At 49.3% G+C, this 13,850-nt stretch overlaps 1 protein-coding gene across 8 annotated transcripts in view; it reads right to left on the bottom strand.

Annotated features, from left to right (window-relative positions):
• Positions 1 to 13,850, bottom strand: part of SIPA1L3 (signal induced proliferation associated 1 like 3) — a 244,966-nt gene that overhangs the window by 82,848 nt on the left and 148,268 nt on the right. For all 8 annotated transcript variants that reach the window (XM_036012983.1, XM_028529115.2, XM_036012982.1 and 5 more), the window contains 3 exons: positions 9,006 to 9,136; positions 1,163 to 1,351; positions 283 to 457 (listed from right to left, as the gene is read on the bottom strand). In XM_036012983.1, the coding sequence (XP_035868876.1) occupies positions 283 to 457; positions 1,163 to 1,351; positions 9,006 to 9,136 (495 nt within the window). The remainder of the gene's footprint in view (positions 1 to 282; positions 458 to 1,162; positions 1,352 to 9,005; positions 9,137 to 13,850) is intronic.

The following is a 13,850-nucleotide window of genomic DNA, read 5'->3' as shown; positions in this document are numbered from 1 at the left end:
TGCAGGACACATCCCAACACACACTTGCTGAGTGCTCAGAGGCCACGTCTAGCAGTGTATTTGCTGAGACACACAGAGTCAGTGAATTTTCAGACGGAACCAGAATGTGTTCTGCCCCTTTCCAAAGTGACTGCCCTACCTGCACTCCCACCAGTGGGGACCCAGAGCTCCCACTGCCCAATGGGCCTTTGGGCTGTTGCCCGTCAGGTGGGCGGGTGGGTGTGTGGGGTGGCTTGCTTCATCTAACTGTTATCTAGCTGGCCTCCCGACCAGGCCACTCACTCTTGACATCCAGCTGGGCGGCGTACTTGGTGAAGCCCCTCAGGCAGACCTTCTCGCCAAGCAGGGAGAGGAACTCTTCGAAGGCGGGGCCGGCCTCCTCGTTGTTGTACATCTCCTCCTCCGAGCTCTGGCCTGCCCTGCAGTAGAGGATGCCCACTTTGTGTTTCCGGGAGAGCTGCAGGGGCGAGAGCGGCTTTATGGAGGCAGGCCAGGAAGAGATGTCAGAGGGAACAGAACAAAGGGGGCTTTCTCAGGCACTGAGCCCAGAAAGCTGCTGGAGCCACACAGGAATTTAGCGCTACAGCCAGAGGAAGGAAAGAGGCATGGGGTCATGTCCCAGTTGTCCCTCTCCCTCCTTCCTATTCCAGAGAGGCATGGCAGGGTGTCCATGCCTCCTATTCTTAATCTCTCTACAGATTTTCCTGGTCACTGGTGACTGGACCATAGGCAGACGCCTGACCTAAGTGTGGGCCGGGTTGAGGTTCTCTCGGGCTGAGAATCAGTGAGATGGTCTCTGCAAGCGGCTGTAATTCTTACAGCCACTCCGGGAGCTGAAGGAGGGCCAGAGAGGCAGAGGGACCAGTGTGTAGAGGGAGGAAGGGAACACGAGCATGCATGCATGTGTGCACACATGCACACATGCATGCATGCAAACACACACTCCTCATCCCTATACTGTTTTCCTCCTGAGACCCAGTCACATTCCAGCTCTTGGCATCCTCAGAATTTGATACCAGATTTCTCTTTTACTGACATTAGCTTAAGTTGGTTTCTGTTTTTTGGGGGGTGGGGGGATGGGGAAAGTGACCAAGACAGAAAGAGGTAACAGGAGCAAGGCTCTGGCTGTGCCCCGGTAGCTCCCACCCTGGCCCCAACTCACCCCTTGCTCGTCGAGCTTCAGCAGCTGCTCTGTCACCTTGGGAGTGTTGAGCGCCAGCCGCAGGCAGTGGATGTTAAGCTCAGGGATGACATACTCCAGGGCATCCTTCAGGGGCAGGCCCCGCCCGGTCCCATGCTTCATGGCTGTGGGTGTGGCATCCTCCAGGATGGAGCCCCGAAGGGTGATGAGCTGCTCGAGGGGGAGAAGGGGTGGTTAGGAGGCTCTCAGGAACCAGGAAAGGATTAGAACATATGAGGGTGTCCTGTTCTCAAAGTGACATGTGTGATGGTCAGTAGCTTGGGCTCTACGGCCAGGAGGCCCTGGGTCTGGACCAGGACTTGAACTTGCTGCTTCTTGGCTGTGTAATCTTGACCAAATGACTTCCTACCTCTGAGCCTCGAGTGTGAAATGGGTACAGTGATACTATCATAACCCCAAAGGGGTGTTGGGAGGACCAAACGAGACAGTGCATGGAACATAACGTCGTCTGTTTTGACAAGTACTGACTGAGCACTCCCAAGTGCCAGCCCTGTTCTAGGCACAGTGACCAAAACACAGATTCTTGCCTCATGGAGCTGATATTCCAGTGGGAAGATGGATTATGTCGGGGAGTAGGAAGCATAATGAATAAAATAGGCTCCATGAGGTAGGCATTCAAATGAACACTTTCATTGTCATTTTTACAATATTTTATGTAAACGTATTGCTACAAGCTGTTACGTAAAACACCTGCCTGGCCCGGATGTCAGTACCAGCTTGGGTCTTGAACTGTGGAACTCATTTTCAACCTGTTTTCTCAATAAAATCATGACCAGTGGTTCTGAATCACTTGGTCTGTGGTGAGACCCAGGCATGTATGTTTATATGTAGTATGCATACATACACTTACATGTACACTGAAACACACACATTTATACTGTAACTCAGGTGGTTCTGCTATATGGCCAGGGCTTTAGTCAAGCCAGGCATGACCATCTCATTCCCCTTCCCCAAAGGCTGCTTTCCAGGTTTTCCCTGAAGCTGGCCACAGGATGAGTTCCAGGCAAGGGGACGTGAAAGGGTGCTCAGCAAGGGGAGGAGTCTGGGGGCAGAGTCACCTCTGGTTAAGAGGCAAGCCCCTCACATCTGCCTGTTTCTTTTTGCTAAGGACATTGCTATGAGAAGATGCTTAGAACTATGGCAGCAATCTTGTGATCACCAGGAAAGAGATGATAACAACAAAAACACCACAGACGAGTCAATCCCTGCAGCCAATTTCCTCCAGAATTCTTGTTGGATAATTAACCCCCTATTTGTTTTAGCAATGGCTAGTCAGGTTTTCCATTACTTTGTAGACAGTAATTTCTAACTGATACACTTAATAATAAGTCACATTTATGAAGGTTTAGTTCACTGCACTGTATTCCAGGTATGGCAGTAGTTATTTAGTTACACGTATAGGTCTGTTTAAGATTTTATTATCTTCATTTTACAGATAAGAAAAGTGGGAACTCCCAGAGGTTTTAGGCATCTTATCTGAGGTCACCACAGCTAAGTGGCTGAACCAGGATTTCAACCCAGGCCTGACTTCTCCAAAACTCACGCACGACTTTTTCCTTTTGAAATTTTTTTGACTGTGAAGTATAATCTGCAACACATATACACAGAGCTGAAGAAATTATCACAGAGTGAACACCTAGGTAATCACCACCCAGATAAAAACCACGACATTCCCAGCTCCTAGAAGCCTTTCTGGGCCCCGTCCCTCCCCACTCAAGGCAACCTTATATTGACTTATCCTTATGCCGAAACTCACCACTGCCTGGTTTTGAGCTTCTGAGAGTATGGATTCTTTTGTATCTGGCTTCTGTTTTGGAATGCTATAGATAAGAAATTCAACCATGTTGCTGCAAGAGGCTGACATTTTTACCACAATGGATATAATTCACTCTACTTGTTGCTGAGCACAGACACTGCCTCCAGTGTTTGACAATTGTGAATGGTGCTGTTAGGAACATCCACAGAAGCATCTCTCAATGCATATGAACGCATTTTCTTTTGGGTTTATACCTTGGAGAGAAATTGCTGCACTACCAGCCATGTTAGTATTCAATTACACGGTACTGCAAACAGTTTTCAGTGGTTGTACTAATTTCTACCTGCACAACCTGTCTGAGAGCTCCTGTGGCTTTGCACCCTCACTAACACTAGCTCAGGCTTCTATCCACAACGTAATGCTGGCCAGCAGGAGATGCCATGCCTGGGGCTAGGCACAGCAGCTCCAGAACCACACCAAGATGGTGCAGCAGTACATGGAAAAAGTCCTCCTGCGAGGAATTGTTACAAGCACCCAAAATACGTACACTTGGGGCAATGGTTTAAAGACTAAGGAGGATCAGTGCTAACTGGAAAGACATGCTCACCTTAAGTCAACAGACACAGGAGGTGGCAAAAATAATGTGCCATGACATCGCCCTAAACATACACCCACCCTTGTGAAATAGGACCTGGGCTGCAGGCGTGTGTGGAGGAATGGAATGACCTCACGTTTGGGAGTTCCCAGTTCTGGTTTCAGTAGCTAATAAACAAACGAAGCTCTCTTATCATAAGCAGGGTAGTCTTAAAATAGATCATGAAAGGCAATGATGTCTTGTGCTCTGCCCTGCCAATCTGGGCAGCCCTGGGACTGGGAGTTTCAATCAATGCACCAACAGGATCAATGTGTTTGTTGCCTGCCGACACTGCACCACAGTGCTCTCTGCTGGGGCCAAGGGACAGGGTGGGCCAGAAATAATTCAACCACATGGGTGGCCTACAGTCACATTTTGGCTCTGATGACTTGACTAAAAGTCATTACTTGAAAATGTCCCTGAGCTTCCCTTCTCTGCTTGGGACAATAAACAGGGCACTGCCAGGGTGCAATGAGTGGCCACTGCTACTCTCCAGCTGGTCCTGTCCACTGTCGTGTCCTACCTGGACTGTGACAGCAGTCTCCTCCAGGCTGCCCTCCTTCCACCCTGCAGCTGCCCGCCCAGTCCTTCCTTCCTGCAGCAGCGCTGAGTCAGATCATGTCTCTGCTCTGCATGGACCCTGCTAACGACTTCCCATGTCTCAGAATACAATCTATGTTCTCGGCTGTGCCTGCGTTTCACTGAGGGTAACCAGTCAGGTGAGCCATGAGAGGGCCTCAGGGCCGGGTAAGCAAGGAGGTTCCTTTTTACACAGATGCATCTCCACCGTCATCCCTGCCTTTAAGAACTTTCCCTGGGCCTTGGCCAGGTGGCTCAGGTGGCTGGAGCACCGTCTTGTGCACCAAAAGGTTGTTGATTCGATTCCTGGACAGGGCACATACTTAGGTAGTGGGTTTGATCCCTGGCTGGGGCACATATGGGAGGCAGCCAACCAGTGCTTCTCTTTCTCTCTCTCTCAAATCAATAAACATGTCTTTCAGGTGACGATTAAAACAGCAACAACAACAAAAAAAACCCCAAACTTTTCCTGGCAGGTCACTTGGGAGTCAGTCTACCTGGGTCTGAATCCTGGCTCTATGTCCTCCCCAGCTGTGGGTGCTGGGGCCTGTCTCCTCACCTGTAAAACAGGGAAGCCAGTGCTGCCTGCAAGGGCCACCAGGGCTCAGCAAGATAACAACCCACGTGCAGTGCTGAGCACTGTTCCTGACAGACAGTGGGCATGCAATGCATGTTAGCCACCATTACATACATGTACACATGTCAAATGTTCTTTGTACAAAACTACATATGTAGTTAAGACTTAAAAACTATACTTTGGAGATCCGCACACACACAGTCCGAGGTAGCGACTGAACGTAAAGGGGGCCCACCCAGTACACTACCACACTAAATGAGGTTCTTCCTTTTCTACTTTGCGCACTTAGGTGCTGTTCAAATTCTTAACAGTGAGTGACTGTTGCTTTTAAACAAATAAAAAACCCCACAAAAATCCAAACCTTTAACCCTAACAAAACTAAGATCTGTCAAAAACTCATGTGTGGGGGACTCAATGGAATCCAGTTGTCCTGGGGGGCCAGGCAGTCCCTGACTGATTGGGGCCCCCTGTGTCATGGGACTGACAGAGCCAGCGAAGGGGCTGAGGACAGGGCAGCCCTGGCCTGGGTTTGTCCTGTCCAGGCTTGGGGGTGAGGACCCAGGGGCTGACGTTTAGGTATGTGCTGCCAATGGTCAGCTCCAAGTCTGTCCCTGCCCTGGCGGGGAAGCTCAGTGCTGCCAACAGTCACATCCCATCTGCCAGGAGATGCAGGCCCGCTCGCCTGCCTGCTTGGCGACCGACCGGTGGTGGCCATATGGGGCAGACCAGCTGGCTGGGCCCCTCGCTCTGGCCCCCATGCCTTGCTTTACAAGAGCCTGATATGTGTTTGTGAAGAGGAGACCAGAACTCTGTCCATGAACTCAGCCCTTGCTCCCCAGTGTGGCCCTCTGACCTCAACAGCAGTGTTACCTTAACACCCACCGCTCAGAGGTGCCTCAAAGTAAAGCCCTCTGCTCAAGGTCACACGGCTACTGAGTGGCAGAGCCAGACCAAACCCAGGACTGTCTGTTCTGAGTCAGAATTCAAACTTGCCCTGACAGTCAATGTGGTGAGTAGTTAAGAGGATGGGCTCAGGACCCAGGCTGTCCGGGGCCATGTCCAGCTCTGCCACAGGGGGACCCTGGCAAGTGATTCTCTCCCTGGGCTTTAGTGGCCTCATCTGTAAAATGAAGATCATACTGGGACCCACATCTGGGGACGGTTGAGAGGGCCTGGAGGGTTAGTGCATATAAAACACTTAGGACAGTGCCTGGTGGGAACACGGGCTAAAGGGGTCAGCTACTGTTGTTGTTGTTGTCATCATCATCACTGTTGTTGTTGTTGTTGTTGTTGTCATCATCATCACTGTTGTTGTTGTTGCTTTGGGGCTATGCAGTCATCTGCTCTGCTTCCACGACAGACAAGGCCTTGGGAAGGGGCCAGGCAATCCTTGCTGGTCACTGCCTCTCCCTCCAAATGCAGATAATGAGGTCCTTAGGCCTAAGTGCCCAGCACCAAGGACCTGGGCCCAGGACGGACTGTGTGTGGCCTGCATGTGTGAGGACGGAGAAAGGGCTGCTTGTGGTGGTGAACCTCACAGTGGGCCGAAATTCACACGGCTGACTGGAATGTGTGACAAGGGGGCAGCAGGCTGAGATTGCTCCCTATTGCTAACTTCACTGGCTCTCCCCAAGTGCAGGCCCACGATCTCACTGGGCCCACACCAGTCCCGTGAAACTGGAATTCCCAAGAGAGGAAAAGGCTGTCAGAGAAGCTACATACTCCAGGTTTCACAACTGCTGAATGGCCCAACCAGCACCCATACCAAGCCTCCCTCATACTTCTTATCTCTCTTCCTTGCTTTACCTTCCACCTGTCTCATGTGCCACACTAATTTCCCAAGGTATCTCTTGTCTGCCTCCCCCACAGGCACGCAGCCCACACGCATTTCTGCTGCCTCACTCAGCACTGTCTGTCCCTCAGCACCCAGCACAGGGCTGGGAGAGGGTGGTGTGGAGTGAATCTCTATCGGGTGGATAAAGCCCTGACCTGCGGCCCTGAGCCTCGGCGCCCCTCCCTGGGGCAGACTGGAGGCTAGTTCTGTGGGTGTAGGGGGTGGGAAGTGGACAAAAGCAGGCACAAGTCGCAGTGGCAATAAGCCAGTTTCAAACTTACTGAAAAGGAACCATAGCAAAAATATTATATCCTGAGCCAGCATCTCCGCACCAAGGTCTTAGGATTCTTAGAATGTGCAATGAAGTCTGATATTTTAAAAATTCATTCTTCATATTCTATTTTCATTAACAACAGTAACAACATAAAAATACTGGCAGTAAGTAGAGTTCGCAATTCACGAATGGGTCTGGTATACAGGCTGGGCTGGTACTGAAATCCCAGAGGCAGCCGAGCTGTGGCTGGAGTACAGGCCTGCACCTCACCCTGCCACTTACTGGAAGGTGCTTTGGGCAAGTCCCTGAACCTCTCTACGCCTGTTTCCTTATCTGTACATGGATAACAACAGTGCCCTCCCAGAGAATTGCCATGACGTTTAACTGAGTGAACATACATAGAAGGGCACAGAAAATGCCCAACACACAGTGTTAAGCAGGTGTCTGATAGGATAGCAATTGTAGTATTATTAATATTTGGTTGTCATTGTCATTTCACCCAGCTGTTCCCTGTGTGTCATACAATGTGAGCTGCCAGCTCCCATTCTGCCCGGTGCTCATCCAGCCTCCCCTCGGCTGCCACAAAGCTTCTGTGTCATAACAATGCCCCTCAGTGGGAAGGTCTTGGTGAGGGGCTGGGTCCTTGGTGCAGCATCTGCCAGTGTGGATGGGGTCCAGGCTTGTCTGGCCCCACACACTGTGTCTGGGCAAAGGCAGGCCCAAGGGGCAATGTAGGGCTGAGAGAGACCCATTTTTGGGAACCTTCCTAGCTGATAAATGCCCCTTTTCTGAAAAGGTCTTTTGGAAAGCTGCATCATTTCTGCCGGCCTGGCTCCCCTTTTTGCAGAGGAACCACCTCACTGAGTCCTCCAGGGGGCGCTGATGGAAATGTCAATCACAGTGCCCTGTCCCCTGGACTCTGGGTGGAACTGCATCTTAGATCTGGCCCATTTCCTCTATCATCCCTGATGACAATGGCTGGCCCAGGGCATGGACTTGTGATCCAAGCAGAGCCAATCAGAGGCCTTCCCAGAGATTCGGCAGGTAAGGGTGCCTTCCCTGTGGAAACAGGTACAGAGATGTAGAAGACTTGAGTGGCCAGTCTCCATTTTCCCATGACATGGAGTTTGTTGGTGGCACAAGAGAACGACATTCACAATGTAAAAAGCAGCTGAGCTGAACGGAGAGATGAGGAGGCAGAGTCCCCCACTGACAACAGTGGAGTGCCTGGGACAGGCCATGCCAGAAGCTAGCCCTACCCCTAGACTTGCAGATACATGAACCAATGAACTCTCTTACTTAAAAAGTAAGTGAAGTTAGTAAGTAAAGTGAAGTTAGGCTTAAAAAGTTAGTAGGTTTCTGTTACTCATAACTTAAGAACCTAACCAAGCAGGGTGCTCCCAACAGGCCTTGTTCTCTGGCCACAGCAGACATGGAACCCAGGGCTTAGATCTCTGACAAGCCAGGACAATGGGCTGCTCTATTCAGGATGAAGAGATGCACTGGAGTGTTTTGAGCCATGGGAGTCAGCAGCAGTCCTGGGCTGTGATTTCCCAACTCCTGCCCTGCCCACTCTGCAGGACACCTCATGGTCCTGAAAGAATCCTCCGTGTCTCTCCCTTTATTTCTTATGTTAACCAGAGTCCATCTCTTTCTGCAAATAGAAGAATCCTGGGCTCTGCAGTGAGATGCAGCAGATTCCAGTCCTGGCCTCACCACTCATTCACTGATCTTAGACATGTTTAATTTCTGAGTCTTACTTTTCTCTTCTGTAAAATGGTGAGACTGCCCTGGCTGCTGTGGCGCAGCAGATTGAGTGCAGGTCTGCGAACCAAAGGGGTGCTGGTTCGATTCCCAATTAGGCCACACGCCTGGGTTGCAGTTCAGGTTCCCAGTAGGGGGTGTGCAAGAGGCACCCACACATTGATCCTTCTAGCTCTCTCTTTTCCTCCCTCCCCCTTTGTCTAAAAATAAATAAATAAAGTCTTTTTAAAAAATGGCGAGACTGAGAGGATTTGTGCCCGTAAGGCTTTTGGAAGGATTACATGAGATGAAGCAGGTGAAGTTCCTGCCCACAGAACCTGTCATGAAGAATGCATAGGTGTCAGCAGCTATTATTTATGTAACAGTAACGCAGTGATGAGACCTACCTCATGGGTCCGGAAGATGATCCTGTACTGGTATTGAGGCCCATGGTCCTTGTGGTCCTCCAGCTTTTCCCGCTTGATGCTCACGGCCACTGGCCCCAGCTTCTCATCCACACCAAAGTAACTGGCATGCTCTGTGAGGGAAGAGTAGGTGAGTTCAGAGTCGGCTCTCTGGTGATGTCTCGAGGCAGGCTTGCTGAGGGGACCGCTGGTCAGCGCAGGCTCTCAGGCCCAGTCATGGCCACATTCAGTGGAGAGAACTTATTACACCACACCTGCTAAATCACACAACTTTTCTGAGCCTCAATGCTCTCGTCTGAGAAATGGGGGCCCTGCCGTTACCCACAATTCATACAGCTGATGGGAGAGTGAAATGGAGCTACAAATATAAAACGCTCAACGTGGTACACGACATGTAAGAAACGCAGACTCATCGTGACTACCCTGTATTTGCAAATGTTCATCAGCTTAGCTGCAAATTAGCTCTCACGAAGTGGCTAAGATTCTAGATGTAAAGATTCCAGCTAAAGACTCTCTTGGCCAGCTGAAGTCCCAACTCTGGCAATGTTCGATGTGTGGCCCACAGCATTCGATAGGCTTCTCACCAGTAAAATGGGGTCAGTAAGGAGGGGCCCACTTCTCAATATGGATGTGAGGATTAAACAAGTTAGAAAGTACTACACACTCATTGCCATCCCCAGGGCATGATGTTTGCCACAGAAAAGGGACCATGATTGAAGTCCCTAAGTATCGCCTTTGTCCGGTCACATTTCTACAGACCATTACTCTTTTTTCTTCCTTGTGTTGACAGAGCCCTTAATGAGTCCTAGGAGGAAGTCTCCTGCTCTCTCCCAGAAACGACAGCTGATCCTACCTTTCTCTAAAACATGCAGCTGCTTTATAGTCCTTCCAGGAAAACTGCTCTTCCTGATATGTAACCCAAGTATCTCCTGCTTGTGGTGGACACCCCCCAGCAGTCTGACTTGACCTAGGTCCACGATGTCAGCACCCACCCACTGCCAGAAACTCCTTCCCACCCTAGTGCTCTGATGTTGAGCCAACAGTGTCTATTCTCATGAGATATTCTTGGTGAATCAAAGGCTTATCTAAGGCCCAAATAATGTGTGTTAATTAATGACCTGCATCAGATAGCACATGCACTGGGTTATTTCCCCAACTGGTCAGAGAACAGAATACTATATTCCACAGATATCAGTTCATTCCTGAAGCGGTTGCTGTGTTTTTTTGTTTTTTTAAAGATTTTATTTATTTTTAGAGAGGAAAGGGAAGGAGACACACACACACACACACACACACACACACACACACATCAATGTGTGGTTGCTGGGGGCTGTGGCCTGCAACCTAGGCATGTGCCCTGACTGGGAATCGAACCTGTGATGCCTGGTTCACAGCCCGTGCTCAATCCACTGAGCTATGCCAGCCAGGGCATGTGTTTGTTTTTTTTTAATTCCACCAATGCATACTCAGTACTTCCCAGTCCTGGCGTACAGTGGGCATTCAATAAACAATGATCAAATGATTAATTAATGAGGTTCCAGGGCTACACAGAAATAATTTTTTAAAGACAACTGCTTTTTGCAACAGTTCCATCACCCTGGTTGGTGTGGCTCAGTGGCCTGTGAACCAAAGGGTCACCAGTTTGATTTCCAGTCAGGGCACATGCCTGGGTTGGTGGCCAGGTCCCCAGTTGGGGGTGTGCAAGACGCAACCAATTGTACACACCAATGTTTCTCTCCTTTTTCTCCCTCCCCTCCCCTCTCAAAGAATAAATAAATAAAATCTAAAAAAAGAAAGTTCCATGGCAGTACTTACTACCAGCCTGATGAAGAACCATGTTTTAATGTACAATCTTACCTGATCTTCACCACAGTCCTTTCACATAGTATTTCTGTGTGTGAGTTGAAAAGAATGTATTCTTGCCCTGGCCAGTGTGGCTCATTTGGTTGGAGTGCCATCCCGTAAACCAGAAGTCTGTGGGTCTGATTCCTGAGCAGGGCACATGCCTAGGTGGCAGGTTTGCTCCCCTGTCAGGACATGTACAAAAGCCAACCCATCAAATGTTTCCCTTCCCCCCCTCTTCTTCCCTTCCCCTGTCTCTAAAATCAATAAACATGTCCTAGGGTGAGAATACAAAAAAGAAAAGAATGAGTTCTCTGTTGGATAGGCACCAAATTATTATGTATAACTGTATATATAATACATGTAATATGTATACAAAAATTAATACATATTAATCTCAAAACCCAGTTCTGATGGTTTTTTAAATTATTTATTTTTAATTTTTTAGAGAGAGGGGAAGAAAGGGACAGAAAGGGAGAGAAAGATCGATGTGAGAGAGAAACACCATTCGCTTATCTCATGCAAGACCTGCAACCTAGACATGTGCCTTGACCAACAATCAAACCTGCGACCTTTTTGTTTGCAGGATGATGCTCCAACCAACTGTGCCACAGGCTGGGGCCTGATGGGTTATTAAAATCCACTTTTCACCTCATTTTTTGGCTACTAGATCCATCAATTTCAACAAGAGGCCCTGTCAGCTTCTCCCACTGACTGTGGATTTCTTCACTTCTCTCTATAACTGGATCAGTTTTAACCCACACACCCCTAAACCAGGTTGCCAAGTACAGAGGTTCACAACTATTAAAAATTTCTTGCTGAATGAATACCAGCACGAGGTGGCCTTTCAGTTCCTCCAAGAGGTGCTTTTAGCCTTGAAATCCATTTTGTGTGGTATAGATGCTGCCTCGCCTGCTTTCTCTTGGTTAGCAACTGCCAGAAACTTCTTTCATCCCTTTATTTTCAACTTCTGTGTTGTTTTGTTCCTGGGCATGTGATAATACTACAATCACGTTCAGGAGACAGAGTCCAGGGCGAAATGTGTCGCATGGCTAGTAAGCTACGGAACGAACACTGCAAACCCGGGGCTGCCTGACTGCGGAGCTGGAGCCCCGGAGACTAACTCGGAGCCCTGGGGGACTACCTAGTTGATACACGTTACACCTGACTAGGACACTGCTTTAAAAATCTTTTAAACTACTTGCTGTGGAATATTAGTTGCCTATCCATTTTTCCCTTCTTCCTTTTTAAGAAAACCCTCTAATCTTGGGGGAAGGAAAGACAGGGGTTGTGCACAGCTAAAAACCCTCTATTTTTGCAGCTTGCCTTGCAGACAGAAGTGGCCAATAAGCACAAACAGTTGGACGGGGCTTCTGAGAAAACCGTTTAACGAAGACTGACTTGACAGGAGGTCTATCTTTTTGCCTTTACACTGTCCTCTTTTTCTCTGCCTGGAAACACAGATGAAATGGCTGGAGGTCCAGCAACCATCCTGGACCGGGAGACCACCTGAGGGCTGGAGGCCATGCACTAGGGCTGGCGTTCCACTGATGCTGAGGAGTAACAATACCAGCCCTGGGCTGCTGCCCTCTGAACTTCATGAGAGAAATAAACTATGTTGTACAAGCCTGTTACTGGTAGTTGTAAGCAATTCCGAACTGATACAACTGCTGGGATTCAAAAATTATAAGAATCCACATTTTTAAAAAATCTGAATTCTAGCCCTGACCGGTGTGGCTCCATGGGTTGGGCGTCATCCCACAAAGGGAAAAATCATGATTTGATTCCCAGTCAGGGCACATGCCTGGGTTTTGGGTTTGGTCCCCAGTCAGAGGGCAAGTGAGAGGTAACTGGTTTCTCTCTGACATCAGTGTTTTTCTCTCTCTTTCTCCCTCCCTTCCCTCCTCTTTAAAATACATACATACATACATACATACATAAAATAAAATCTTTTTTAAAATTCTGAATTTCAGGAGAATGTTGAAAAAAATCAGAAAGGCTAGCAACTCTGGGTTTGTCCGCCTTCCCTGCATGATGACGACGAGCGGGAGCTTGTGGGAGCGGCCCTGGGCTCAGTTCCGGCCCCGTGTCCTGCACTTCTGCACGTGTCCCGCCTGGGCTGGGGTCTCTGCACTGTGCTATGCCGCCTCCTGGGCTTGCCCCACTAGCATCAATGAATCTAATGATGTACGAAGCCTGCCTCTCCCTGGCGTTAACGCCTTCCAAACATCAACAACTCCACCTTTGCAGGGGATCCAGAACCTGCCGGCTTCTTCCCCACCTCCATCCTACACACGTCCATCATCATCTCATCTCCTCCTTGGAGTCTGTGAACGCTCACGTCAGATTGGGCCCCTTTTCTGCTCAGAACCCTCCTGCCATTCCATCTCACTCCGGGTAAAAGTAAGAGCCCTCACCACGGACCACAAAGCCCCACATGATCTGCCCCCGTCACCTCTTCCCTTCGCTCCTTCTCTTCTCCCCTAGTCTCCCATCCCAGCAACAACAGCCTCCTTCCTATTCTTGTGGTGTCCCAGAGCTACTGTGCTTGCTGCTCCCTGTGCCGGAAACACACCGTCCCCAGTCTCCACACGGCTCCCTCCCCATCTCCTTCAGCTCAGCACGCAAATGGCACCTACGAGGAGGTCCTCCTTGACCACGTCCTACTGAAACTGCGGCCTCCCACCCTGACACTCTTCTATGCTTTACTTTTCTCTGTAGCACTTACGACCCTGACAACTTATGTATTTTATGTATTTATCTATTTTACTGTTTGCCTTACACCCCTAAAACATTAAGTGCTGGGAAGACAAGGTTTTTATGTTTAACTAGCCAACACTGTATCCTCAGGTTCTAGAGAGTGCCTGATGCCAGGGTGTCCAACTCATTTTCACTGGGGGCCACGTCAGCCTCCAGGTTTCCTTCAAAGGGCCGAACGTGATTTCAGGACTGTATAAATGTAACTACTCCTTAACTAGGGGCAAG

The sequence above is a fragment of the Phyllostomus discolor genome, chromosome 12, assembly GCF_004126475.2.
Source record: "Phyllostomus discolor isolate MPI-MPIP mPhyDis1 chromosome 12, mPhyDis1.pri.v3, whole genome shotgun sequence".
Classification (NCBI taxonomy): Eukaryota; Metazoa; Chordata; class Mammalia; order Chiroptera; family Phyllostomidae; genus Phyllostomus; species Phyllostomus discolor.
Note: the sequence above shows the minus strand (reverse complement) of the source record. Positions and strands in the feature narration are given on the sequence as shown.